At 45.5% G+C, this 25,925-nt stretch overlaps 1 protein-coding gene across 1 annotated transcript in view; it reads left to right on the top strand.

The window, feature by feature from the left end:
- kirrel3b (kirre like nephrin family adhesion molecule 3b) overlaps nucleotides 1-25,401 on the top strand; it is a 45,586-nt gene extending 20,185 nt beyond the window's left edge. The window contains exons 4-15 of the mRNA XM_068745292.1: nucleotides 166-316; nucleotides 7,266-7,371; nucleotides 11,644-11,792; nucleotides 11,912-12,039; nucleotides 12,434-12,560; nucleotides 18,664-18,764; nucleotides 19,937-20,147; nucleotides 21,360-21,455; nucleotides 21,960-22,043; nucleotides 22,654-22,763; nucleotides 23,431-23,517; nucleotides 24,940-25,401. Coding sequence (XP_068601393.1) covers nucleotides 166-316; nucleotides 7,266-7,371; nucleotides 11,644-11,792; nucleotides 11,912-12,039; nucleotides 12,434-12,560; nucleotides 18,664-18,764; nucleotides 19,937-20,147; nucleotides 21,360-21,455; nucleotides 21,960-22,043; nucleotides 22,654-22,763; nucleotides 23,431-23,517; nucleotides 24,940-25,401 — 1,812 coding nt within the window. The remainder of the gene's footprint in view (nucleotides 1-165; nucleotides 317-7,265; nucleotides 7,372-11,643; nucleotides 11,793-11,911; nucleotides 12,040-12,433; nucleotides 12,561-18,663; nucleotides 18,765-19,936; nucleotides 20,148-21,359; nucleotides 21,456-21,959; nucleotides 22,044-22,653; nucleotides 22,764-23,430; nucleotides 23,518-24,939) is intronic.
- Nucleotides 25,402-25,925: the final 524 nt, after the last annotated feature.

Below are 25,925 nucleotides of genomic sequence, written 5' to 3'. Positions count from 1 at the left end.
AGCAGGGTCATGATATTGATCGTGACACACGGAAAATTCCAAGGTTTGGGCATGGATCCGTCAGACGAAGCACCCAGGCTCGGTATGGATTCAGCGGTCTAAAATATCTACGCCGCCGCCTGCGCTGCTATTCTCACGTTAATCAAACTGCTTGACTCCTTGCAGACTTTGCTCCGGGACGGCAGGAGAGAAACCACGGTGAGCACGCTCTACCTGTCGCCCTCCAACATCGAGACGGGACAGCAGATCATCTGCAAGGCCTCCAACAAAGCAGTCCCCAACGGCAAGGAAACCAGCGTCACCATCGACATTCAACGTAAGGGACAGGGATTCTCTCCTCTTCTTCCGTTGTAGTCTTTCTGTTTTTCTTCCTCATTACAGATTTGCAGAAACAGCCTGAATGTGACTTACGGTCCTCATTTATGTAGAGGCGTGGAAGCGAGAGGGCTACCGCTAAACATCCAGGATACATTTTAGGCTCTGATGGATATTTAGAATTGATTTTCATTTAATTTTTATTCCATGTACAGTAGGTGGGTAGAGAGATAGATGATGCACTGCTTTTTCCTTTTTATGTCTCTTAAAATGAATGGGACTGTCTTTTTTTTTTTTGGTCCAACTACCTGCCAGCTGTGGCACAACACACGCTGCCCCCTCCTCTTTCATTTTCCTCTTCGTGCCATCAATCTTTCTGATGAGTGCATGCATAAGTCAGAAATGTAAAGTAAGCCCAGCGTGTAAAACACATTCAGCCTCGATTGTCAAGGCTGCTTTTTCTGTCTTTCTTTCCTTTGATCGAGAACCATTCACAGTAAGAGAAGGGCTTTGAACAAAGGGATTTCACATCACTCACAGCCCCTTCAACACCATTAAGTATGACTAATAAAGCAGAAAATGCAATTTAGAGGGCCAGTATGACTGACTGCTTCATTCTTTCACGCACGCTGTAAGAGGCGAGCGTGGCAAGAGTGGGCACGGCGCGATCAGGCCGGCTCACGCGCAGGAGTGAAGATGATTAACAGTCGTTAGCGTTCGCAACCTTTGCAGTTTGTCCACGTCATGCCGTCAGAGAAGGAAGTCTGCCCACATGTAAACTGATTTGTCACCTAGAATGATGCATCTCTGATGAATGCCCGCCGTTCCTCGCTTCTACGAGAGTGACTCAACCTGGAAAAATGGCTGCAGCGGCTATCTAATTAGCATTCCAGAATGTGCCCTCTGCGCAATTAAGGATCGTGATTGTGACAAGATTTTTCACAGATCAAACTGAGCGACAGGGGAGGCCCAACCCCCCCCACAGATTAAAATTGTCTTCCATAAAGCTTAGCCTATCCCCCTCCAACACAGCCGCTCTGACTTGACAGGTAGAGTGCTCGCCGCCTTTCAGTAGAGCCTTAAGAGTTAACGGTAAGATCCACATCCAAATTAAGCCGCTCCTGAGATGAAAAAAGCCGTAATTGAACTTTGATTCATCCACGTTGGGTATCAATTTGCTTAATTTCAGTGCTGCCTAATTCGATTACAAGATTCTTGGCTCAACAACAGCATCTGAAGCACAGCTTGTATTTAAAAGAAAAAGCAAGTGTACACTTTATCCCGGGCTTTGAGAAAAACACTGAAGTACACAGGCGTCCTTGCATGCATATGCAGTAAACACTAAACGCAGGTCTACTGGAGAGAGATGCGATTATGTATTCAAAATTCAGTTGCGTTTTTTTTTTTAAAAGCATCTTGTGAACTTTGTTCACATGCAGGTTTATATCTGCTGCTCTGAATAAATAATAAGCCCAATTAACGATTAGTGGAAATCACAGTTTATTAAGCGGGCGACGGCAGAGTAACAGTCAAAGCAGGTGCAGGAGGAATAAACGATGGGGCCCTGGCAGAGGAAGACGCAGCTTGACCTTCGTTTCTCTGAAGCCCAGACGCCAGATAGGTCTGGTCTTTGTGATTGCTCCTCCACAGAGGACGGCGTGTGCAGGACAGCCCGTAAGGGTGCTGATTGGGACGCTGCTGTTTGCAGACGGGAGCGGACGACACGCAAAAGCTGTTTTCTTAATCACATACTGGAACCTCCAAGATGTGCAACCGACAGAGATGAGTCCCGAAATAGTCTGAAGGCCACGGCGAATTAAATCATTCTGTCTAGACAGTTCAGACGTCTCTTCCTGTAGCAGTTGTCTTCTCACAATGTCCTCAAATGCCAAACAGCATTTTGATAAATGTGACTCTTGCACCTCCTCATGTGACCCGTTTGTCCTTGCACCCCGATAGGACAAATAGAACTGCTATTACTCTGCAGCTTCGGTGTCTCGGTTTTCATTATCCTAGGTACGGCCCACGATTTCCTGAAAGCTCGATTGTGTTGCTTTGTGAAGAAGAAAAAAATAATTGGTTTTATTGTTTGTGTTCATTCCTTAACAATAGTTGTGTTGACTTATGTGCTACTAATTCATTAAAGATGATAATATAGTAAAACACAAACAAACAGAAGAGGATGTGCTGCTACTGCTTCAGCTATTAGTTATAATACTTTATTCGTAAAATAAAAGCAACACTTGACCTCTTCTTCTTTTCCGCCTGCCCTCTGTTCAGCAGCAGCAACCAGCAATGTCTCATCATTTAACAGTACTTGTTGCCGTTGTTGAATGTTCCTTGGAGAGCTGCATGGCCAGGTGCCAGGCCGGCCCTTATATAGAACATCTTCAGCTTGCATTTGTCTTTTTAAAGTTGAATATCATCACGCTTTGCCAGATTTCTGTGCATATCTCCTGAACTCTTGTGCGCTGCTTCTGCTTGGTTCACAGTTGTTGCTGAAAATGTAGATGTTCTCACAGAACGATGGGCTCTGAGCCGTGATAACAGAAGTCTGCGATTCCATCACAATGAAACGCAACCTGTTGTCAAAAGCAGCCGGAAGCATCCAGTGTGCAGAAAGTGTTTGTTGCTTTCCGCATCTGGGCATCTAAATTTTTGACAAAAGAGTTGTATGCCATTGTTAATAAAAAAATAGATCATTGGTGCTGCCAAAAACAGTTTTACAAGAAAAACAAGAAAAACCGCCATCCAAGTTACCGGCCGTCTAAAGTTACCAGAGCACATTCAGATCATTGAAGTTGAAACAATGTCCTGAAATGACTTCAAATTTGAAATCTTTCATGGGAGGTGATAAAAAAAGACAGCAACGGTGGTTTTGCATTTCCACTGGGCATTTACACCTGCTGCCATTCCTATTTCCCTGATTGTAAGTCCCCAATATTCAGAATCCTAACTCTCATTTAGTTTTCCTCCCAGAGTTATAGAACGGGGGCCGTATTAGTGAGATAATATTAATGAAAACACAATTAATGAAAGTCTTCTCAGTGCGTTTTCCCTTCTCAACATTTAGCATTCCGCTCACCTCTAAGCCTCGTTGCCCTTTTTCTCTCTGCTTGCAACCCAAATGAGAGCAATCTCAACACAATCCGCCACGTTGCTTCACAGCTTAAACCGGCCTGAAATCCAATGCATTTCACGACGTTATTTTCCTTTATCATCGCTTTAATTCTCGTCATTTACATCCACCTCAGCAATTTCCATTCCCACACAAGTTCATAGAGAGTTATCTGACCTATAGGGTTGGGCAAATTAGCATCTAAATACAGAATGTGCTGGCGATGTTGCCAAAACGAGACGGCTTTCGAGCCAACAGAAGTGATTCAGACGCCTGCTAGACTGCTGACTTCAGTTGTCCATACCAGTCCATTAGCAGACTGTAATTATTTGATAGCAGAGGGTGGCTACCCCCCCCCGATGCTGTTTTCTCTGGCAGCATGACTTAACTTGCATTATGCTCTTTGGACTTTAATCAGTAACCCCCCCCCCTCTGTCGTGAAACTACTGCTGTGGAATATGATACTGATGCCACTGAATCCCACTGATCACACGGCTTTAAAATATTCCTCAAATATTTTCCAGTCCAGCTGGATATCTGCAGAGAATTGCCCCACATAGAAACGCGCGCTTTGAAACACGTTGTTGGAAATGAATGCACTGGGGGGGTGGGGGCGGCGGCGAGCAAAGCCAAGGTTCTGTGTGTTTGCATTGCAAACAAGCTGCGCCATGTGGGAGGAAAATGAATGCCATTTGTTGAGACTAATTAATAATGAACACGCAGATGTGCGATTGAGGTGGATTTGTTTTTTGGTTGCCGGTACATCCTCTCACTGCTTAATCAAGCAGATCATTTTTGATTGAATTGAAATGAATTGAAAACCTAATTTTGAACATCTCATAATCCACGATGTTGGACCTTGGGTTCGCCGTCAGTCTGTTCTCCTCACAGCCATCCAGCCATACGACGGCGTGGCCATATTGTTGAGACTTTAAGTCACGAGAAGACGGCTCTCGAGCATCTTTCCCGTATTCCGGCGGAAGCCGTTTCTCTCTCTGTGTCTCTCTCGGAGATTGAGGCCCGGTCCTACTGGAGAACAGCTGTCTACGGTGACCCAGAGAGAGAGATTGGAAGCTGAGCTTTAAGAAAAGGGGAAAAACAATTTATGTTGGCACTATCGCCAGGAAAACAGAGAAGTTGGAAGATTGTTCCAAAAACACCATCTGGTCCTCACTTTGAACTAACCGATGAAAAGCTGCCGGCCAACTATAACACTACCTCCCCATTCATCCTGTTGTTTCCGCTGGGGCCGTGATCAGTCCTGCTCCCCTCCCTTCTCCATCCATCCATCCATCCGTCCATCCGTCCGTCCCTCCTCATTTCGGCTTCTCACGACTACTTTCCGGGTGAGTCTGAGGAATCAACGCGCTTTGCATATTGATGTGCTGTTGCACGATGCCTCAAAAGCATTCGCTCATGAATTTATACATCAATTGGACTCGTATTACGTGGCTGTCTGTCGCATCCGACGGGGTCACCGGTGAAGCCAGTCGCTGATTCGCGGCCTGGGTCTTGGCTTTGCTTGTGGTTCTTCGGGGGGGGGTGGAGATCGGAAACAACGTGCTGGCCTGCCCTCCATGAAGGCATAGCACCTCAGCTATGTGAAAGGTGTAACGCATTAGTGACCGGCTAGACAGCACTGTGCATTTGCATCCTTAAAGGTCTCTCCGCAGCAAGACCAGAGTGTGTTGGCATGACTGAAAAGTGCATTATGGAGTCGCGTCGAGAGGAAAGGTTGGGAGAATTCTGCAATTAGCTTTCATGCATGCACGCCGTCTGTTACTTCACACAGAGACTTGCTTTTCTTTCATCTGCCTCTTTCTTTACTTCTCAGCATCTGTGCTGGATTTCGTTTGCACCGCCACCGAACCCGCGTCTCATTTCGCCGCTGAGGTTCCCCGCCGTCTCGCACATTTATCCACGCAATTAAACCACTTGCCGTGCTAAAATAAAAAGTCTTACCGGACACTTACCGCCGCCGCCGCGCGAGGTGTGTCGATGGGTTTCCTGTTTTTATTGTGTGCTCGTGTACTCTCACACACACACACACACACGCACACGCACACACACCAGCCGTAAACATGTTCCCGTGCATTCACTTAAAGTCATAGTTGCTTTTCTGCTAATTACCTGGAGGCTGGCTGGGTTAGCGGGTCCCTCATCGGGCAACAGTCCGCCGCGTTGTTGTTTTCGTCACTCGCCTGGGGAGAGATGGTACAGGTGGAACGTGTGGATTTGAATGGGCGGGCGGTGTCGGAGGGGGGGCAACTGTCTGGGCGGAAAATAAGTCGGATGATGGGTAATATGGTGTGTGTGTGTGTGTGTGTGGAAGTAGGAAGAAATATGGCACCTGAACCAACCTCCCCCTCTCTGGGGCTTTGTGGCAGCTGAGCCAGCCCAGAGCATCTGCACAGCCACAGGGTAAAAAGCAGTTTCCCTATACTTCATGCCCACACACGCACACACACACACACACACACACACACGGACTTCACTACACACACTGTTGTCTGGCTTCGTTACAGCCGTGTTTTCATGCTTCTTTAATTCTGTACGGATCTGCCTGCTCGCCACTGTTTTTATCTGCATCCAAAACACAGTCTCTCGTTAGCACATTAGCATTATGGAACACAGACCAATAAGCATCGCTGCACCTTTGAAACACAGACTCGGATCTGCCCCCCCTGTGACTAATCTATTGCCCGCCATGCCTTAATTGCGTCACGTGACTCAGTTTGTGGAAGTAGACTTTCAGAAAGCAGCTACTCTTGGATGTTAATAGTGAAGCAGGTGTTTTTTTAAATACCTGTACATTAGAAAATACTACAGCAGTTTACATTACATTACTAATTAACATTTAAAACGTGCACATGTGGCCCAATTTGCTGGACAGACTTAATTTCCTAAGAAGCATATATTAACTGTATTAACAGGCATCTTCCTTTTCTTTTCTTTTTTTTTTGTGGGGGGGGGAGATCAGTCTTTCCTGCATGTGAGGATTCACCAAAAATATTCCCCTCCTCTTTTTTTGGAAACCCTGACAAACATCTTCACCTACTTGAAATTCGCTTTCTGAGCCCGCGCAGTAAAAACTTGTTTGTTTCACACGGGACGGGTTTGATATGGAAATGAACGTGCGTCTTCAAAACGAATCCCACCTTTGTCAGTTAGGATAAATGAAGTTGTTTAATACATTTGCATAGTCTGTATACTTGTTATTCTAAGAACTGTTCTAATTGCGCTGTGTCGCTGAGGTTGTTCGTTGTTTTAATTGCACTGCTGACTATTTGCTCTTCTCGAATAACTATTTGCTGAAGCTCATTATTAAGTCAAGTTTCCTTTTTGATTTGTTAAAATCATTAGCACACTGCAACGGTGCTAATGAACGCACGGAAGTAAAAATAAATAGCATGCTCGTTCACACACCTGTGAAACACTTCAGTGTTTTTCAGCATTTTGCCGCGCGGACCCCAGGTGGGTGGCTGGGAAATAACAAATAGGATATCGTATTGTTCAGGAGGAACTGCCTATTATTGGGAGGAAAATGCCGGCGCAAGTTATGAAGAGTTGTCGCAACCGTTCCACTCAATGTATTGTAAGATAATCTAGAAATAAAGACGTCTGCTTTGTGATTTTTAAACGAAGCCTGCAGTACAGTGAGCAGGGAACAGCCAATAAAAATCCAATGCGTGAAAACATCTGATTTGAATGAAAATGATGGTTTGTTTTTTTCTTCATTCGGCGGTGCCATCTCTTCTTTCTTATTCTTCTGCCGCTCGAGGACGATGCCGCATTTGTAACTGGATGCATTTGTGTGTGTTTGTGTCTTTAGATCTACCCCTCGTCAATCTTTCGGTGGAGCCTCAGCCTGTTGTCGAGGGCAACCTGGTGAAGTTCCAATGCTCTGCAAAGGCCAACCCTCCGGTCACGCTCTACAGGTGAGGCCAGGAAAAGATGCGTCGCTACGGAAGGTGAAACGGAATGAAAACCAGACTTGATTACCTTTTAAATAATGAGTTTTAAATCCAATTCACTGATGGAGTATATATTTTCAGAGCTATTAACTCAGTATTGACAGAGTTAATCATTAGCAGATGCTAATAAATGTCTATCTGTGTACTGCTGGAAACATAATTTCAAGATGAAGAAAAACTGCAGAGCGCGCAAAATGAACAGATTAATTTTATTCACACATTTCTGTATGTTTCCTAATGATGGAATTATATTTCTACGTATGATTATTAGTTGTGATTTCCCGAACTAAAAATGAGTAAGCAAAAACTGCTAAATTGTTAAGTATACACACAAATCCTTCAGACCACAAATCCTTCAGACTTGTATTGAAATATTCCAGTAAAATATTTTAATAATGGTTCATTCAAACACAGAATAACTGCCCATTTCCTTGTGTGGACTCATTGTTTGATGAACGTCTTCACAGTCACATTGAAAATACTCTTTTTGGATTAAAAGGGGGGGGAGGTTCAAAGAAAAATAAATATTGGTAGACAAAACAGCAGCACAAATCCAACATCTCATTAAGGAGCGGTTCTGCAAACGCTTATATACAATTATTCAACATTATGCAAAGATGCCTTTTCTAACTCATTAAAACCTTATCAATAAGCCGCTCCTCTGCTTCACTTGTTAGAATCAATTTAGCATTTTTAATTGTGACGAAACAACAAAATGAGCATTAATAATGCTAATTTAAGCTCACATTGGGCGCTTACAAGTATTTTGTCAAGAGATATAGTTTTCTGTGTGGGCGGCTTTAAAAAGCCAGTAAAAATAAACGGAATGAAATCAATAGCAATGGGAATTGGCCGGCTCTGAATCTCATAACTGTACGGGGGAAATGAAATGGATGTGCAACACACTCTGAGGTGGTAAAACAGAGATGTTGTTTTCTTTTTTTTGATGGATTATTCCCTTTTGAAAAAGAAAAGAAGGGAGGGAGGGCGGCTGGGCGGGCGACGAGGTAGTGGAAAACGAGGTTTGTATCTGATCGTGTCGTTGCACGGCATAGGCAGGATGTCTATCGCCCCAGAAAAGGGAGTTTTACCTCTATTGTTATGAGAGCGGATCAATGCTCGAATCAAAGTTCTCTCCGGGGTGTCTGAGATGCAGCGACTGTTTGGAGGACTTTCTCCTTTTAGCTTAGACTGCAGCATGAAAAAGAAAATGTTGGAGGTTGAATTTTCCCTTTCTGTAATTTCTTTATCCCCATTTTCTTTCTGACTCCCTGACATTGATGAAAAAAAGTAAAAATAAAAAATCCACTGTAGGATTAAATAATATCCACGGCGTCTAATAACATTTGATACTTCAAGGTTATACGCTTCACCGGTTCTCCAGTTTCATCGTCTCCCATTTAGATTTATCTGCAATTTATACAAGTGCTTTGGAACTGCCGTGCATCACTGGAGTTCACGACATGCTAGACGGGGGGGCCGGGGGGGATTTTGGGGCCTCATGATGCTTGCCTGAGATATTTGAACCACGGATGCCCCCACCCCTACCAATCCTCTCTCTAGAGAGTAATATCACAGATAGCAGAAATCTGGTCAAGCAGTGTGGGGCAATTTTTCCGTGCTAATACACTCTGTCTACCCCAGATCAGATAGAGCACAAGGACAGAGCAGTTCTGAGACAGATGGCCTCTTTTCTATCCTCAAGAGGCCCATCCATTCTCACCACTTTGCTTTACTCCAAAGCAGTGTGGACACTTGAGACACGGAGCCAAGATAGCGGGGGCCGCCAGTCAAAGTCGATGTGCTTTTCGCTGGCGACAATTCTTTATGATTGGCTTGGCTGATTCAACATATGAACATGGAAATAAGCTCAGTTCATTGGTTAAATAGGAAGGGGTTTGGCGAGGACTCGGTGTGGAGGCGGGGTTAGAAAGTGAAGATGAAAAGCCGGTCTGGATGATGTAAGAGTGACGGGCGCGTCTTCGGGGAATCGGGGCTCTCCGAGAAGGCAAGGCAAGTGGGTCGGAACATCTTTCTTGCTGTGTATAATAGCAGAAGGGCTAACTGGCATATCGCGCGATCACTCAACCGAACTCTGCCGAGGACACACGGGGTTTTCTCAGATCCAAATGAGAACCCATCGGAGAGGAGGGAAGGAATAACAAACAAAGCAAATCAGGTCCCTCGTCTGCGAGCACAACCATGCACAGCGACGACGCAACAGCCTCCGATGAATGGCACTGCCGCTGATGGCATCTCTGCAGTGTTGTTATGAGCGGATTGTTTGTGTGTCTGTTTGACTGACACAATCACCAGCAAACCATTCTTTCAAATCCTCCGGGGGTGGCAAATTGATGCTGTCCGGTTTTGGACAATGGCTTAACGTACATTAGATGAAGCAACACAAAGCTGAATGTGAGACTTCTAGTGTCATAACATATTTTTATTTAGTGTGGTTTATTTAAGAGAATGCTGGCCTGTGTGCTAAACCTGCGGTGCATCGTTGCAAGTTTACGATTGAAGAGGTGGAAATTACCCCGAGGAAGCGGGAAAATACATTCAAAGTATTTATTAAGCACAGAAATGTTAGCAAAGTTCAGATTTTTTTTAAATATATCTGAGAAAAGCTTATAAATTGAGATCATTCTTACTTTTATCTAACTGTTACTACATTTTATTGATCATACCCCACGTTCTTCCTCAGTGGATGAAGTGCACGCGCCGTCGCAGAGATGCATACCTAGAAGATTCCCTTTTTTGCGACTGTGCACTTCTTCCTATTTGTGATGTGATCAAACGGCAAAAAAAACTTTCTCAAAAAGGTTATTTCCTCAGCTGCTGCTTTCCAGAAGAAGCAACGGGGTCAGGGATCATCTTTACGCTTGTTGCGCTCAGCGTTGTCATACTTGTCATCGTCCTCATTACTGCCCTCGCCGTGGTAACCGTACCCGCTGTAATTAATACCGTATCATCCTCATTAGCGTTCACTCTGTCATCCTAGGAGCAGCAATGAAAGCGTCCATAATGATATCCGCCTTTTGAGATGCCCTTCTGTGTCATCATCATTAATATGATGCCTTTTGCATTCTTTGAGTCTTTTAATACGTAGCTTATACGCCTGGTTTCTTGTGCTGGTAAACTGAAGATGAAATATTCTGTCCCAACCTTGTCTGGTACGCATCTGTTCGTACCAGATATCACACACACACACATATACCGTATAAGTACAAAAATTATTGCATCAGACTGGCCAAAAATACCTGTCTGCCCTATTTGCAACTTCTTTTTTGGACACACAGGTGCTACAGAGCTCTTAGTTGCATCCTGGCCACAAAACTGCGAAACAGATACTATTGGTGCAGGAAGATCGCACGAAGCCCAATTAGAATCCTGCTTCACATCACTTACTGACTGAACGAGGTGATCTGTTCTCATCTCAAATGACAGCCTTTCAGTCAAGCAGTGGACTCAGCCTCAGCCTTAGTCACGGACAACAAATGGGGTCCCCCCCCCCCCCCCGTCCTGTGAAAACTTCTCCCGGTACTGGCTGGAATATGAAATGGGAACAGGACGCCGGTTTCTGCGTTTGCTTTCATTTCATGCCGTATCAGCATGTGGCCACGTCTCTATGGTGGCGATGTTCTAGATGCATAATGCATCGCCTGTCCCGCCACCCCATCCAAACATTCCCAACGAGATCCCGACGCATCCACAGCTTTGACTCTTCTTCACTTAAATGGGCCTCGTCTGTCGTGGTGGCAAAGAGCCCCCCCACCCACCCCCGCCGCGGCATCCCAAATAAAATCTCACCTATGCACGTTGCCGGTCGTGCTGTCCCGGAGGCTGTCGATCACAAGACGCCGACAGATGCTCTTTATGTGATACGCCGTCGGTTTATGAACATCAGCTGCTGTATGTGATACAGTAAGTGTCACCCGGCATCTTCATGTGTGGAGAGGAAGCCATTTATCATTCTGTGAATGGTTTTTGGTAGCTGGCGCTTGGTGCTGCAGTCTGCCGAGCGGAATAAGGAACGTGCCGTCTGCTCCACGTCGCCAGTCACGGCGTGGAGGGGCTGCCACAAAAATCTGCCGAAGCCACCGTAGAGTATCTTCCCCAGATTGATGATTTATGCACGCAAAAGAATGCTATTGACGCAAGGGAGTGTGGACACTCGCCTGGATACCTCTCCCTTCGATTTATTAGCCATTCCTCACATTCTCCTCCTCTCACCAGGTGGGCCAAAGGAGGAAGCATCATCAAGGAGGTCGCCGGAGACACGTACGAGGTTATCGTGGACCACTCCTTCTTCACCGAGCCGGTTTCCTGCGAGGTCACCAACCCTCTCGGCAGCACCAACGTCAGCCGGAATGTTGACGTCTACTGTGAGTTCGCGCTTTTCGATGCTGCAAGCAAAAGTGCCTTCGCAATGATATGAAAACGTCCTTCCTTGCCGCTTCACGACGGATGAATCCCGGGCGCTGAAAGATCTTTATGTCCACAGTTGGTCCCCGTATGGCTGCAGAGCCACAGTCGTTGCAGGTAGACCTCGGGTCCGACGCCGTGTTCAACTGCGCCTGGACCGGAAACCCCTCGCTTACCATCGTGTGGATGAAAAGGGGATCTGGAGTGGTGAGTCCTCACAAATCAGCATCCTCTGTCAGTGTAAAAACGGTTTTCCACCGTCAAATAATCCTATTATGGTACACAATAGAGTCCCAGCCTCCAGGTGTCCTGCCCGCACATGACATCCATCGATTTGATCCAGAATTCATTCTCATTCAGCTCCTTCCTTTCCTTTTTGTCAACATTAAAGGCCACAGCTAAATCTTTTTTCTCCACTGAGGCTCAGACCTTGATTTAGAGATAAATAATTGAGGAGAGGTGCCCTTTACGGTTTAAATGGTCCATGTGCCCCCCCCCCCACACACACACACACACACACACATACACCCATTGTGGGAGTTGCCATTGTCATCATCACATTTGATGATCTTTAACTCTCTTTTTGTTGTTGTTTTTGCAGGTTCTCAGCAACGAGAACCTCCTGACGCTGAAATCCGTGAGACAGGAGGATGCTGGGAAATATGTTTGCCGCGCTGTTGTCCCACGTGTCGGAGCAGGAGAGAAAGAGGTTTCACTCACGGTCAACGGTGAGCTTCATTATTACTCCGTCATGGAGGTTGGCTTTTTATCTGTCTGTTTGCAGCATATAGCTCAAAAAGTTACAGATGGATCTTGAGGAAATTTCAGCGATGATCCAGAAGAGATCCTGGATTCTGGATCACTTTGAGATTTCCATTGACATTGCAGTAAATGGGGCTTCAAAATGTGTTCCTCAATATTGATCAATGGCTATGACACAGTCGTGTAGCGTGGGGGTCTCTATCTCACCACCAAATGTCTTCTGGATCGGATCCAGAATAAGGTCAGGAAAAATATTACATTTTAACATTAAAACCCATTTATGGATTCAGAAATCATCAACTCTGATTCACTTTTACTTTTCATGGTTGGTGTATAAAGATACCAAGAACAATCTAGAACCTTTTGATGCTGATCCAGATCACCATGTGGATGGTGTAAATCCAGTTCGGAGGGGAATGAGCTGCTTGGCGGAGGTCTGCGCCCTCTGAGTGCTTTTCTAGTTCATACAAGTGTTGTGGTCTGGGGGCGGGGGGGTCAATGGTGGCAAGAGGAAAGCGATTTGTCCCAGAAGTCAGAATTCTGCATCCTCCCTTTATAGAAGCTTTCCGCTGGGAGATTATAGCGGATTCTGGCGTGCACGGTTAATTTTACATGGCAGGTATAGAAACAAATTACAAGCCCTGACACACAAACACAGGATGTGCCACACATCGTGCCCAAGCAAATGAATTTTCCTGACATGGGTAATCTGTGCTAAAACCGAGCTGTTTGATTCGCTGTGATCGTAGCGAACGCCTTTTTGGATATAAAAAGCGGTAAACATGCATTCGGCGTTTTCAAGATATTGTTGCTTCCTGTCAAAAGCAGGTGAAATGTACTTAAATGCTAATTCTGTTGGGCGAGTCACTCGCAGAGAAGCTGCCTCGTTCTGAGGCGCTGACTGGCTAATGAGTGGCCGCCTCGGTGGGAGGCCTGGTGACTCTCAAACAAATGACTTCATTATCACTACTTGATATTCCGGGAGCATGCTCCGGTGTGACACAGTTGTGGAATTTACATGTCTCTTATTTTCCGCGTGTCCATCGGAAAGAATCCGGGGGGGGCAAGGAAATGAAAGGAGGGGGGGGGGGGGTTAAGAAGCCGTAGAGATTATGTTGAGTTCATGCTGCCTACTGTGTATCACTACACATTTGCAAAGCCAACAAAAGAGTTTCCCTGTAAGCTACGCTGCTGCTGATTTGGGGATGAAGAAACATCAAGTAGCAAACAGTGTGTGTGTGTGTGTAAATATCTTCCTTTCAAACCCCCACCACACAAACACTAGCTTTGCATATCACAGAGAGAGAGAAAGGGATACCAGAATTCCCTCCAGTACCAGATCAGAACCATTTCTTTCTATGAAATGAAATGACCCCCCAACCCCCCCCCCCCCCTCAATTAGGAATTCAGTTGGAATCAAAGCACAAGCAAAGAGGAGGGGGGGGGGATCTTGATTAATTCCATTGTCTTCTATTCTGTTGATAGCAAACCGATGCTGGCATCCTCTCTGCAGCCTTAATGTGTAAACAGAATCCTTAATATCCAGCCAGTTCACTTTGATGCATCTCCTTCCCGCTCGTGTAACTATTTGAGATTGCGCCTCTTTCGAAAATGATGCCACGAGAGAGAGAGATGGATTGTTTCAATAAAGATTATAACATATAAACAATTCCGAGCACAGTGGGAAACATACAACAAAGCTGAAATGGCATGTTTGTTTAGTCTCTGCAGTCTTGATTCAGGCGAGGTCTGCATGTCTTCCGTTTGTTTTATTTCTGCCTATATTCCTCCTCTCCTCCTTTGCCATCGTGCATCTCCTGAATTTGTATTTGACATTGCAAGTTTTTTATTTTATTTTTTCCACGCCTCTGAATCCTTCCCTAAAACACATTCCTACCTGGTCCTCCGGGAAAATCAGATTGTCAAAGTTTGTGAAAGTGTGTGTGTGTGCGTGTGTGTGTGGCGGCGGGACGACGACGACAACATGTCATCCGTCTCACTACGGATGAATACAAGCGCTCCTCCCCTATTCGATGCCAAAATCACTCGCCCCCAGCAGGGGTCCATTGATTCTGACAAGATAATTAAGGAAATGGATGGCTGAGCTTTTGGGAAAGGCAACCACCATGGAGTAAATACCTCCGCGCGTGTAGACCAGTCGGGACGCGCCCAAACAGTCATGTGCAGCGTTCCTTTCCCGCCTGATTCCTTCATGCGAATCATTTAAAATCACACATGTTGGTAATTTGCCACTCCCTCTCTGTCATCACGTGTCATCGGCTCCCGCTGTGGCGTACCGCACAGACGTGAGGATCCCTGCTTCCCCCTCGGGGAAAGTAGTAATTTAATTATAATCAAACAGCTAGCGGGGGGAGAAATGTTGTGCCAAATTCACTAATGGAAACGTCAAGCATTTTCCGAATGGTATATATGGCTACATGCGTGAAGAGATGGCGTGCACATCCATGCATATTGGGATTATTTATATAGCATATTGATGCATGGCTTTTTTCCGCCGGCGTGCAGAAGTTGGAATCGGGAGAAGCTGTCTGGCATGCTTGAAAGGATTTAGTTCGTGTATACTGAAGGACCGTAGAATTGTGCAATGCACATTAATTAATGTTTCCACACATGTGAGAGTGTGTCTGTGCAGCCATTTGTTTATGTGTGTGTGTGTGTGTGTGTGTTTGGGAAAAGCAGTATGTGTAATGGCACAAGCACAGGAATCGGGCAGCCTAGGGAGAGGAAGACCATTACCACAGCAAGGAAGAGGAAGGGCCAGAGAATCCCACAGAGCAGCAGATCTTTTAATATTTCCCAGCACCATGTCTCCTTCTAGTCAGCCTTCATGTGTCCAGATAATTAACATTCCAGCCTCCTTTTAAATGGAACGAAGATTGCATCACAAAGAAAAGTGCAACTTATTGAAAGAGAAAACTGGAGATCTGACCGACTGCAAAGTGAGATGGGATCTGCAAGACTGGGGGGAAGCACGGGGGGGGGGGGGGGGGGGAACCTTGATTGGCTTCTTGTTTATAAAAGACTGTTAGGACAAACCTTTACCGTGGTTGCAAAGATCAATGTCCAAATCGGTGTTTAGAAAGAAGACAACGGATTGATTTTAGGATTTTTAGACTCCTTCACAGGGGATCTTATTCCTGGAGAGCTTTGTGCTTGACAAATAACAGATGGAAAGACGCTCGATTCTAAGACCAATCCACGGCTTTTCTTTTTCATTTTTTGTTATCAAACCTCAAACGCTCGAGACTGTTTCCAGATCCGGTACATAAATCACATTTCCAGAAGCTCCTTGGAAAGCTGGAACATTGCAAAAAACAAACGCTAATTGTGGCTGGAGAATAAGATGAGTGTTTCGCGCCCGTGCCATCTGTCCTGAGTCATGGCTGTAAATGCATTTCAGCATGAAGCTGAAGACGTTGGGGCTTTCACTGCGAGCTGGAGGAGAGACGGGCATAAAGAACATCCTGCTCCCAGATGTTTGGACGGCCGTCAAAGCGTTCAGTGGGTTTTACAACGTGTGTTTCTATACAGATTAAATACGATGAGTAAATGACCAATTAAAAATGAAGTTTCTTTTTGTAATTGCTGCTTCACACCGCGTTAATTGAATATTGTGCAGATGAAATAAAGCTGCAGAATAATTACCTTAATATTTGCTATAGGCTGGAGATAATAAGCCGCTTATTAGCAACGCAGGCGCTCTCGCTAACCGAGTTCTATCTGATTGCACTCTATCTGATTGCAATGCTCTCGGACCTTTTACTATATTTACACATTTGCATCTGTGATGCTGTTAATTTGATTTGAGCACTAATTCCAATTAAAGTGCTAACAATAAGAAATGATCTCGGTCGACAGCTTCGTCATGCATAATCTCCCGGAGGAAAAGATGGATAGCCGGTGAGCAGATAGAGGAAGTCTCAGTTTGGGAAGGGGGTGTGAGCCCTGGCAAACACACCCATGCTGATGTTGTGTAACGTCTGCTCCGGCATTCACACCTCCTCAGATGAAGGAGCAAAACATTACTCCCCGTCCCCATGTTTTGATTACCTCCCCTGCTGCAGTGTTACAACTCTGATGCTGTGGGTCCACCCGCCTCCAGACTATAACGTGCTTGTACTGTGATCACGTGTGTGTGTGTAGTCACACACACACACACCACACTTTCCAGCAGGGCTGAGCCAGTGAGATAAAGCTTTCTAATTATCTACCTCATTTGCAGCTCTGATCCATACAATAGATCCTTCCCGGTCGCTATCGCTGCTCTTTTTCCTATAAGAACTGATTTTATTTGCAGTTTCTTTTTTTTTTGTGAACTTCCACGAGACAAACAAGCAACACCTCAAATGTCCTCACATTAACTATACCATGCACATAACATCTGATTGATGTCTTTGCTTGTTGGCTCACCCGCGATAAGGCGACACAGCTTCCAGTATATGTTTTTCGTAAATTGTCTGCAGGATTCATGTTGCAGCCTTTCAGCTTCCTCCAGTAGCATACCAAGACACCATCTGGCATAGCCTCATTAAAATGCTAATTCATTTTAATAAGAGACAGGTAATAAACTGCAATTATGTATCGTCAGAAAGATGGCAGAGAGCAAGAGTTTGCAGGGAAGTTGGAGAATCCAGTCGTCTCACTAATCAAGAAGCTGCCTCAGTCGCCACCCACCGAGACCCACAAGCTTCACCTTAGCCGCCACAGGAGACGTGCTAAATGTTTGATTCCAACAGCTTTATGAGCGCCTTGTGAAAATAAAAAATAAAAAAACCTCCCTTGTCTTGTTTTGCTGGGGAGAATCTTCATCTTTAAATCAAAAGAAAAACAATTACGCCTGTTTGTGCATAACTTTAACTCCCCAAATGCGTCTCCGGGGCTCAAATGAAAAAATCACCCAGAGATTTACGACACCTTAAATCCTTTCAGGGTGTGGAGCTCCTGTAATTTGAACCAAAGTGTTGAAAGCCAACGTGATTCTCTCGGAGGTGATTTATGTCTGGTTGCACCTTGTCGGCTTCCGTTTTGTGAAGACGTCTTAATTTGACGTCTCGGAGTTATGCTGGGAGCAGCCAATCAAGGACGGGCTTCATGCAAAACAACCCAAAATCAATCAAGACAGCAAAATGCTATGACAGCTTCTGAAAGGCAGAACTGTGCATAAAAAGGAAATTACAAATAGTTGCAAATCAGTGTGATTATGAACTTCTGTTTTTATTAAAGCCCTGATTTATGACATGAAATCAGTTGTCGGTTCTGCTCTGGTGTTGCTTGCAGCGAGCGCTTTAGCTGCGAAGGGAAAATCCTCTTGAAAGACAGAACTGGGTCACGCGTGACATCTTGTCCTCATATTAGCGCTGTCACCTGGTGTGAACAGCCTTCAGCCCAGATGGCGAGCAGACCAGCCGTTTCGGCGGAGCAGCGCTTGTCAGGCGAGATCTCGTAGCCCGACCGAGTTTTTCTGGTCTCGGTCCGTACCCGCCCCCCACCACCACCACCACACCCATCAATGGGCCAAACCCTCTTCCATCTTATTCCAATAAAGTCATGTTTTAGTTCGTTTTTTCTTTTTTTTGAGCTGGGCTTTAATGTTTCTGCATTTGCTCACCTCTGGGTTTAAGGTGTCAAATCCACTGTGAGAAAATTGATTGTAATCACACGCCTCGACATGTGTGTTATCGCCACACAGTGGGGTTGACTTTTTCCACTCTGTTGTCCTTAATGCACTTCAAATAGCTGCTGCAACAATCTCCGGCAAAGTTTATCTCCTGGGAGTTCCTGTATCCCGAAGAGGATCACGGCCGTCAGTGGAGCCCCTTGGTTCAGCGCTAGTGTGTCCTTCCTCGGGTAGATTGGGCGGTGCAGTGGTTTTTGCACAAGCTGCAGAGCCTTATCCAGAAGTCCAGATTTGTCGAGCGCTCCTGTTGTCGACGCTTGGAACTGAAGACGAGTTCAAATAAAACCTGACCCGAACCTGAAAATGACTATAAGGATTCGTGTTTTGATCATTGTGACTCACCTTCAGACTATTTCGTGTCCTTTTTCCAGGGCCACCCACTATATCCAGTACGCAAACGCAGCAAGCTTTACACGGAGAAAAGGGACAAATCAAATGTTTCATTCGGAGCACACCGCCTCCAGATCGCATTGTAAGTACATCCACTCTTTAACAAAGCACATTAACTACTATAGCAGTTAACTCCATTCCCTTTAAGATTCATGGGCCTTGTATAAACAGTCGACTCAATGCTCGCTTTGATTTTACTGTGGACTTGTCTGTGAGGACGTGGGTGCGTGTTTCCACAGGCGAGCGGTTAATTGTGGCTCTTTCTCATCTTCCTCGTGTTTTATTATACTGCTGTCCAACGACTTTAATGGTGGACAGAACCTCTGCTGGATATCTCACAGTCCAACATCGTTCATCAGAACTTCAATTGAAAGACAAATTTAGACATTTTTGATGTAAAATGCATTTTTGAAACTCTTTTACGCGCCTTTTCCCTTTGAGAGACAACCTGTCCATATTGTTCTTCATCCTACAGATGAATTATATCGTCTGCAGCAAAGGAATTCTCGCTGTTCTCACACCTTAAAAGACCGTTGATGACAGTGTTGTGATAAACGTGTCTCATTATCACAGCAGCATGAAAATAAAATAAATCCTGTGTGGATTCAGGTGTCTTTTTTCTGCGTTCCCCTTCTCATCAGAGCTCTCGTGTTTACTTCCTGTAAATGCGCCGCAAAAAAACATACGTTTAGATGTTGCGTTTGAAGAGACACCGAAAGACTTGAGAGATTTGATTTGAGCATTTTCTTAAACATCTTCGTCTTCTTTTTTGACGACGTAATCCTTTATTCCTTTAGTTCACAGCGAGCATCGCGCCTCAAATGGTTGCTTTCCGCCTCAGCCAAAATCCAAAAAGCAAAGTAATTCAGACATGACGGCGCGATGAGTAGATGCAATTTGCAATTATCCGCCCAGACATTAGCTTAGCCTGCAGATGCCAGAGAGATTCCAGCGAGATGGCAGCTTGTCAAGCAGAGATGAATGGCAGGAAATGGCCAACAAACACTTTTAAAGCACAACGTTTTTGAACCGTAGCACAGCGCAAAGTGTTGTACAAGTAATTTACAAAGCTTTTCCCTTTCATTTCATGGGTTGAAAGCGAGTTATGCACACCGGCGTTCAGACTTCCATTCTACTGGCACAGTTCCTGCGTTCTGATATCACCTGTCCGCATGCATGAACACCGTTCTACACCTATTTTATCATAAATAATGCAATGATGGGTGTATAAAATAAAACCAAATATTTTGTCAGGCATGGTCGTGGAAGGAAACCGTCCTGGAGTCCGGAACATCTGGCCGCTACACCGTGGAGACGGTCACCACAGAAGAAGGCGTGATCTCCACGCTGACCATGAGTAACATCGTCCCGGCCGACTTCCAGACCATTTACAACTGCACGGCGTGGAACAGCTTCGGCTCCGACACGGAGATCATACGCCTGAAGGAACAAGGTGGGAGCCAAGGTTCGACAAGTTCCACCTTTATCTTTGAAAAAATATATGTAGTATGTCTTTCTTGGCAGATCCTTGTGTCGATTTTACTGTTTCATTCTGTCAGTATTTACACTCAATTGCACTCAAACATCAATGAGTTCATCTTGCATTTTTTTTATTTTGAATTTGAATTTTCAGTCTCTCCACGTCGGAGCTGCAGCCGTAATGCCCTGCATGACCTAAATTCTGAAGCGTTTGATGTAGAAGTTCTGTAAATGTGACGACGAGCCCCATAAAATATTTTCTTTGGTCGAGATCGGAAAAAGGAACGCCCTCTAAACCTGAACCGATGACCTTTAGCACCCTGAATCTAAAATTTGCTGTGCTTTCTTTTATTATTTCAATGTTTATCATAAAATTACATAATTCTCATTCAATATTTTGATTCTCATATATATATTTATCTGCTGACGTTTTCCGCTCTGCCGTGGGAGGAGTCTTTGTTCTCCATCCACTCATCGCAGAAATTGCAAATGATAAGCCCTTTCATGTGAAAGTGACGTTGATCAATGAAGACATTAAACGGGCTTTAATGGTGTAGGGAGCACACGTGGTTGTTTTTCATTTGTTTAAAAGGCGAGAAGGTCATAAACGTGGGATCATTAGAGCGAGCCGTAATGAGGACCGTCACTGAAGCGTACGGATGCAGGTTTAATCTTATCGCGGATGCAACATGCTCGCCGAAGCAAACAAGATTACGCTTAAACTAATGCGCTCGCTCTAGCACTCTGCTCGATGATGAAAGCTCTTAGGGAACTTCTTCTGCCAGCCAAAATGATCTTAAATTAGGACTTATTAGATAACAGGATAATAAGACGGTGGGAAAATATTCACCCGGAGCGGTAACAGAATACTTGGCAACTACTTCCCAATTGAATTTGCTTTTATTTTGGATTTACTCCACAGTTTGTGTAGTTCTTGGTGTTTTCTTTTTTTTTTTTTTACTGCTTATCCTTGTGCCTGAGGTCTAATGCCAAAGTCACTTAAATGCAATAAAACCTTGCCAATAGACGGAGGGTTGAATACGATTCCGGTGAGTGTACCTGAAAGAGGAAGGCGGCCTCCTCGACGGCCCAGGATGCTTTGTGTTCTCGTTTTATTAGCCCTCAACGTTTGAAGTGTTTGCAGCATGGCATTCTAGAAGGACAACTTTCCTTCCTTTCTCTGCAGAGTCCCTTCCAGTGGCGGTGATCATCGGCATCGCCGTCGGGTCTTTCGTGGCCGTCATCGTCCTCATGGGCACCATCGGAGCGTTCTGCTTCACCCGCGCCCAGAGAAGTATGCCCCCACACACACACACACACACACACACAGACAGTTAGAGCCACTCAAGCATGCATGTCAAAGTATTATCTCATCCCTCGGCACAACGAGAAAAATGTCCATCTTTTCAAATATTGTCTTAAGAAAAAAAAAACAATGCAATCTGCTCTCAAGGTTTGCCTCCAGTTTTCTAAAAGGGTATCTATGAATGAAATTCCAAGACCGTGCCAACTATCAAAGGGTGAATAACTGGGAACACGGTGTCACAGTTCAAGATGATATCGCTGACAGAGATGGACATCTTTGTGTGGTGCAGCGATAGCCAGAATATAACAAGGCTTCATTTCATGCGACCTCAGTCTGGCTGCATTCACGTTTTGAGGCTTTTGAGGTTACTTTCAGTGCCATCCGTCCATGTGTCAAAGTGACCCAGGGTAGAGACGGCGGCTCGCCGTCTCTATCCGAGACCCGATTTGTGCTACTGGTCCCTTCAGCATGTCTGTTGTCTGTATACTACAGAGGAAGCGCACCTGGTTATGCCTTCACTGCCCGTCTCCATCTGTGCTCACCAGAGAGAACTTGCAAGCAAACTTAAGACAGAAAGTAAGACTTTGTTATGTGACAGTATCATCTGCATTGTCCCCATATAGAGCGAGCCACCCTGGAAAGAGATTGCATATGTGTGCAGAATTTATTCTGTAATACGGCAAAATGCACTGTGGGAAATAAGGAAGTCGAAAAGTGCCAAATGTTGTTTATCCGGCGCATTGGGATAGATGGGAGTTCTTTATAATAAGGAGAATAAAGTTTTTATTGGTGGCTAACAGCTATTCCCAATAAAAGGTGTAGCCTAGTGATTATTTAACAATCGGTTTATTAAGAAATTAATCAAAAACTACAAGTGAATGACTTTTATTTTTGTGAATAGTTGGCAAGTTCTGTGTTAATAAGTTAGTCAACTAATAATTACTGGGTCATGCATGTTTGGGAATCAATATTTTGATCTCTTTAGTGATGAGTTACTAATTAATTAGTTATTAGCTGTTAACATCCCCTGTTTCTAATGCCCTCAAATGAAATTATATATAATTCTCTATAGTTACCAATCAGTCACCAATCAGTTGCTTATTGATTACTGCCGCTGAAGTTGAACGGTTGATCCTGAAGAGCTCTAAAAGGGAATAAAGCGATATGCGTCGTCTCTTTCTGTCAGATCTGAAAGGAGCGGCGTCGGCGAAAAACGACATCCGCGTGGAGATCGTGCACAAAGACCACAACGCGGCGCGCGAAAGTGAAGAGCACACCTCCATGAAACAGCTGATGGTGAGTGTGAGTGTCTCGACATCTTACTTCCCACTTCTTGTTTCTGTTTTGAGAAATATTATCTGTTTTTTATTATACTTCCTGCCTTGGTTTGTCCCTGTGGAATGGGAAACAGAGGAACATAAAGGTGTTGTGGTGGAGGCATAGGTGGTATATTTATTCATATCATGCCAGCCCCCCCACGTGCAGAACGGACCCCATTGTGACTATGCAGATGCTGATGCATGCTGGGTAATCCCACAGTGGGTGTATTTCTGCATCTGCATGCCTTCAGGGCACATAATGTAATTGTTTCCTCTTTGGAACTCCACCAGTACTGTGGTTTCTGCACCGATTGCCCCCGGGGTTGGGCTATTTGCAGTTTCGGATTAAATTTTCTTTCAAAATTCAGTCGATGTGTGATGTTGGCGCAGCGGAATGAGCTTAGCTAACTTACAAATCGGCATTTTGTTAGGATAAATAAAAGATATTGAATGATGCATTATTAATGCTCGCTCTCCCATTCTGAGTGAAGGTGAAACGTGTCCTATATTAAAGAGAAGAACCGGTGATGAAAGTGAAATCCTTCCATCTGAAAAACGCCTCTTTTTTTTATACCGAGTGGGACAAGCGCTTCTGAAAAAGCGAGGCAGATCCTTCACATCCTCTGCCTGATTTTTCCACGCAGGTTGAACGAGGAGAGTTTCAGCAGGAGTCCGTTCTGAAGCAGCTGGAGGTTTTACAGGAGGAAGAGAAGGAATATCAGCACATTAAGGTACGACTCCTGAAGGATGTCAGCATGAGAGAAGGAGGGGGGGGGGAGCCTCTGGGGCAGAGGGTGCATGGTCTCCAACACCAAAAATAGCTGAAAAGCATTAATCCCTCTCCTGCTTCGTGAGATTTTGCAAGATCCAGAATTCCAGAGGCAAAGTTTCTCATGTCTGATTTTTATTAATAAGGCTCTTATCAAAGGTAGGGGCTTGTTGCCCCTTGAGCTGTTAAAGTGTTAATTATATGATATTAATTGGTGTTTTTTTTGGACAGGGAGAAATGCTGGGTGTTTATTACATTTTTCTCTGCAGCGTCTCTCATCTTTTTGCACTACTTTTTCACCCTAAGGGCAATTTTAGAGTGACCAATTCATCTGAATTGCATGTTTTTGGAGGCGGGAGGAAACCGGAGAACCCAGAGATAAGATTCGAACCCGGCCCCTTCTTGCCGTGAGGAGACGGCACTAACCACTACACCACCATGCCTCGTGATGTTCTTTCAAATAAAAAATCACACACAAAAACGTTACCGTCCTGAGCTCACCGGAATGCCTTCCCGTTTTTCTGCATCCCTTTCCTCCTCTGGGGGATCATAGTCGGGGAGCATGAAGCGAGAGCATGGGGGGGGGCACTGAACGAGATAAAGACCCGATGTAAACAATCTCCCTGTCTGCTGTCTGCTAATGACAAGCACAACAATGATCATCCAAGGCTGTCGCTCTCATTTAACCCTTTATGAGCGCTCCTCTTGTGGGATTTGCCAGCGTGCCGAGCACACCTGACATTCACATCCTTTCTAGGGAGGTTGAATAAGCTCAAACTGGACCCTTGGCAGTGCCATGGGTGTCTTGTTCTTATTATTTCACCATGCCGTGGATGTTTCTCTGCATCAGCCTTTGCTAGTGGGCCTGTAGCCCCCAGCTTGTACCAGGGTGCAGGGGCAGATCGCAGGCTAAAACCAAACCAAGAGAGGTTATATTTCTGCCTCGCTCTGAGTCCTCTGGTTCAGATCTCAAGAGCTGCAGGTGTGTGCTTGTCACGCACCTCTTCTGCATTCACAGACGAGTGAGGAAGGTGAAGCCTTCCCGTAGCGACGCGTGGAGGTGTGCATGTGTTAATTTGATATTCAGAGAATAACTGCTGTGAAACAATCAGATAACACGTCTTTCTGCTGCTTTTCTGCCACCAACTCTGCTCCCGTTCTCATCCTGCTGATTTAAATGCCACTGATTGGAAGTGGGAAATCACTCGTGTCATCAGCCTGGGATTTGGATCTGCTCCGAAGTGTACCGGCTTCTTCCTTTGACCTTGTTCCACAGAGTTTGACCAAAATCCTGCTCAAAAACGGCGAAACCGAAAAGCATCCAATATGACCTCCAAAGCTGGGGAAACAAAACTAATGATTCTATTTCCTGTGTTTTTAGCAGGATCCCACAAACGGCTACTACAGTGTCAACACATTTAAGGAGCACCACACGCCTACCATGGCTGGAAACCAGTCTGCCGAGGGGAGGAACCCCACCAGCACCGGCACCCTGGGCAAGCAGCGGGTACCCACGGGCATGTCCTTCACCAACATCTACTCCACCCTGGGCGCAGGTCCCAACCGTCTCTACGACTACAGCCAGCGCTTCGTCCTGGGCATGGGCAGCAGCTCCATCGAGCTGTGCGAGCGGGAGTTCCAGCGCGGTTCTCTCAGCGACTCCAGCTCGTTCATCGACACGCAGTGCGACAGCAGCGTCAGCAGCTACAGCAAGCCGGACGGCTACGTGCAGTTCGACAAAGACAGCAAGGCGTCGGCCTCCTCCTCGTCCCACTACTCCCAGTCCTCCTCGCAGAACTCAGATCTCACGCGGCCGCTCCAGAAGCGCATGCAAACCCACGTCTGACCCGCCAGTGGATCAGACGTGGGCAACAAGCTGTGAAACTGTGAAAGGATCGGCTCCCAGATGCCCCTGATGCGGCGCCGCTTCCGTTCTGCCTGGACGCTCCTGGGATTCATGGGGCTGGTTGGTTTTCATGCCCTGTGTGACTTCTTCAGACTTCTGTATGTCCCAAAATGTGGACGGAAGGCTTCTGCTTAGCTCGCCAACCACCACTTTTTTTCATTTTTATTTTTATCCGTAATTAGAATCATGCCACAGAGAGGATCCCCCCCCCCCCCCCCCAAGTTTGGAATTTGTCAGTTCTGGGATTTTGCAGAGGGGCAGCGATACCACACTGAGTGTGTGTGGGACAATCAGCGCTGCCTTTGTAAAAGCTCAAGTAAAGCAGCACGAGCGTGAGTCCGAGTTCCTGCAGCTCTCTTTCAGTTCCACGCACAGAATTCTAAATGTGCATTTGGTTGGTAGGCGTGAAAGCGATAACTCCACCCCCCCCCCCAACACCACCTTCTGTTCAAACAGGGGATATT

This window comes from Brachionichthys hirsutus, chromosome 11 (assembly GCF_040956055.1).
Source record: "Brachionichthys hirsutus isolate HB-005 chromosome 11, CSIRO-AGI_Bhir_v1, whole genome shotgun sequence".
In the NCBI taxonomy this organism is placed as follows: Eukaryota; Metazoa; Chordata; class Actinopteri; order Lophiiformes; family Brachionichthyidae; genus Brachionichthys; species Brachionichthys hirsutus.
This window is presented reverse-complemented; position numbering and strand designations above follow the sequence as displayed.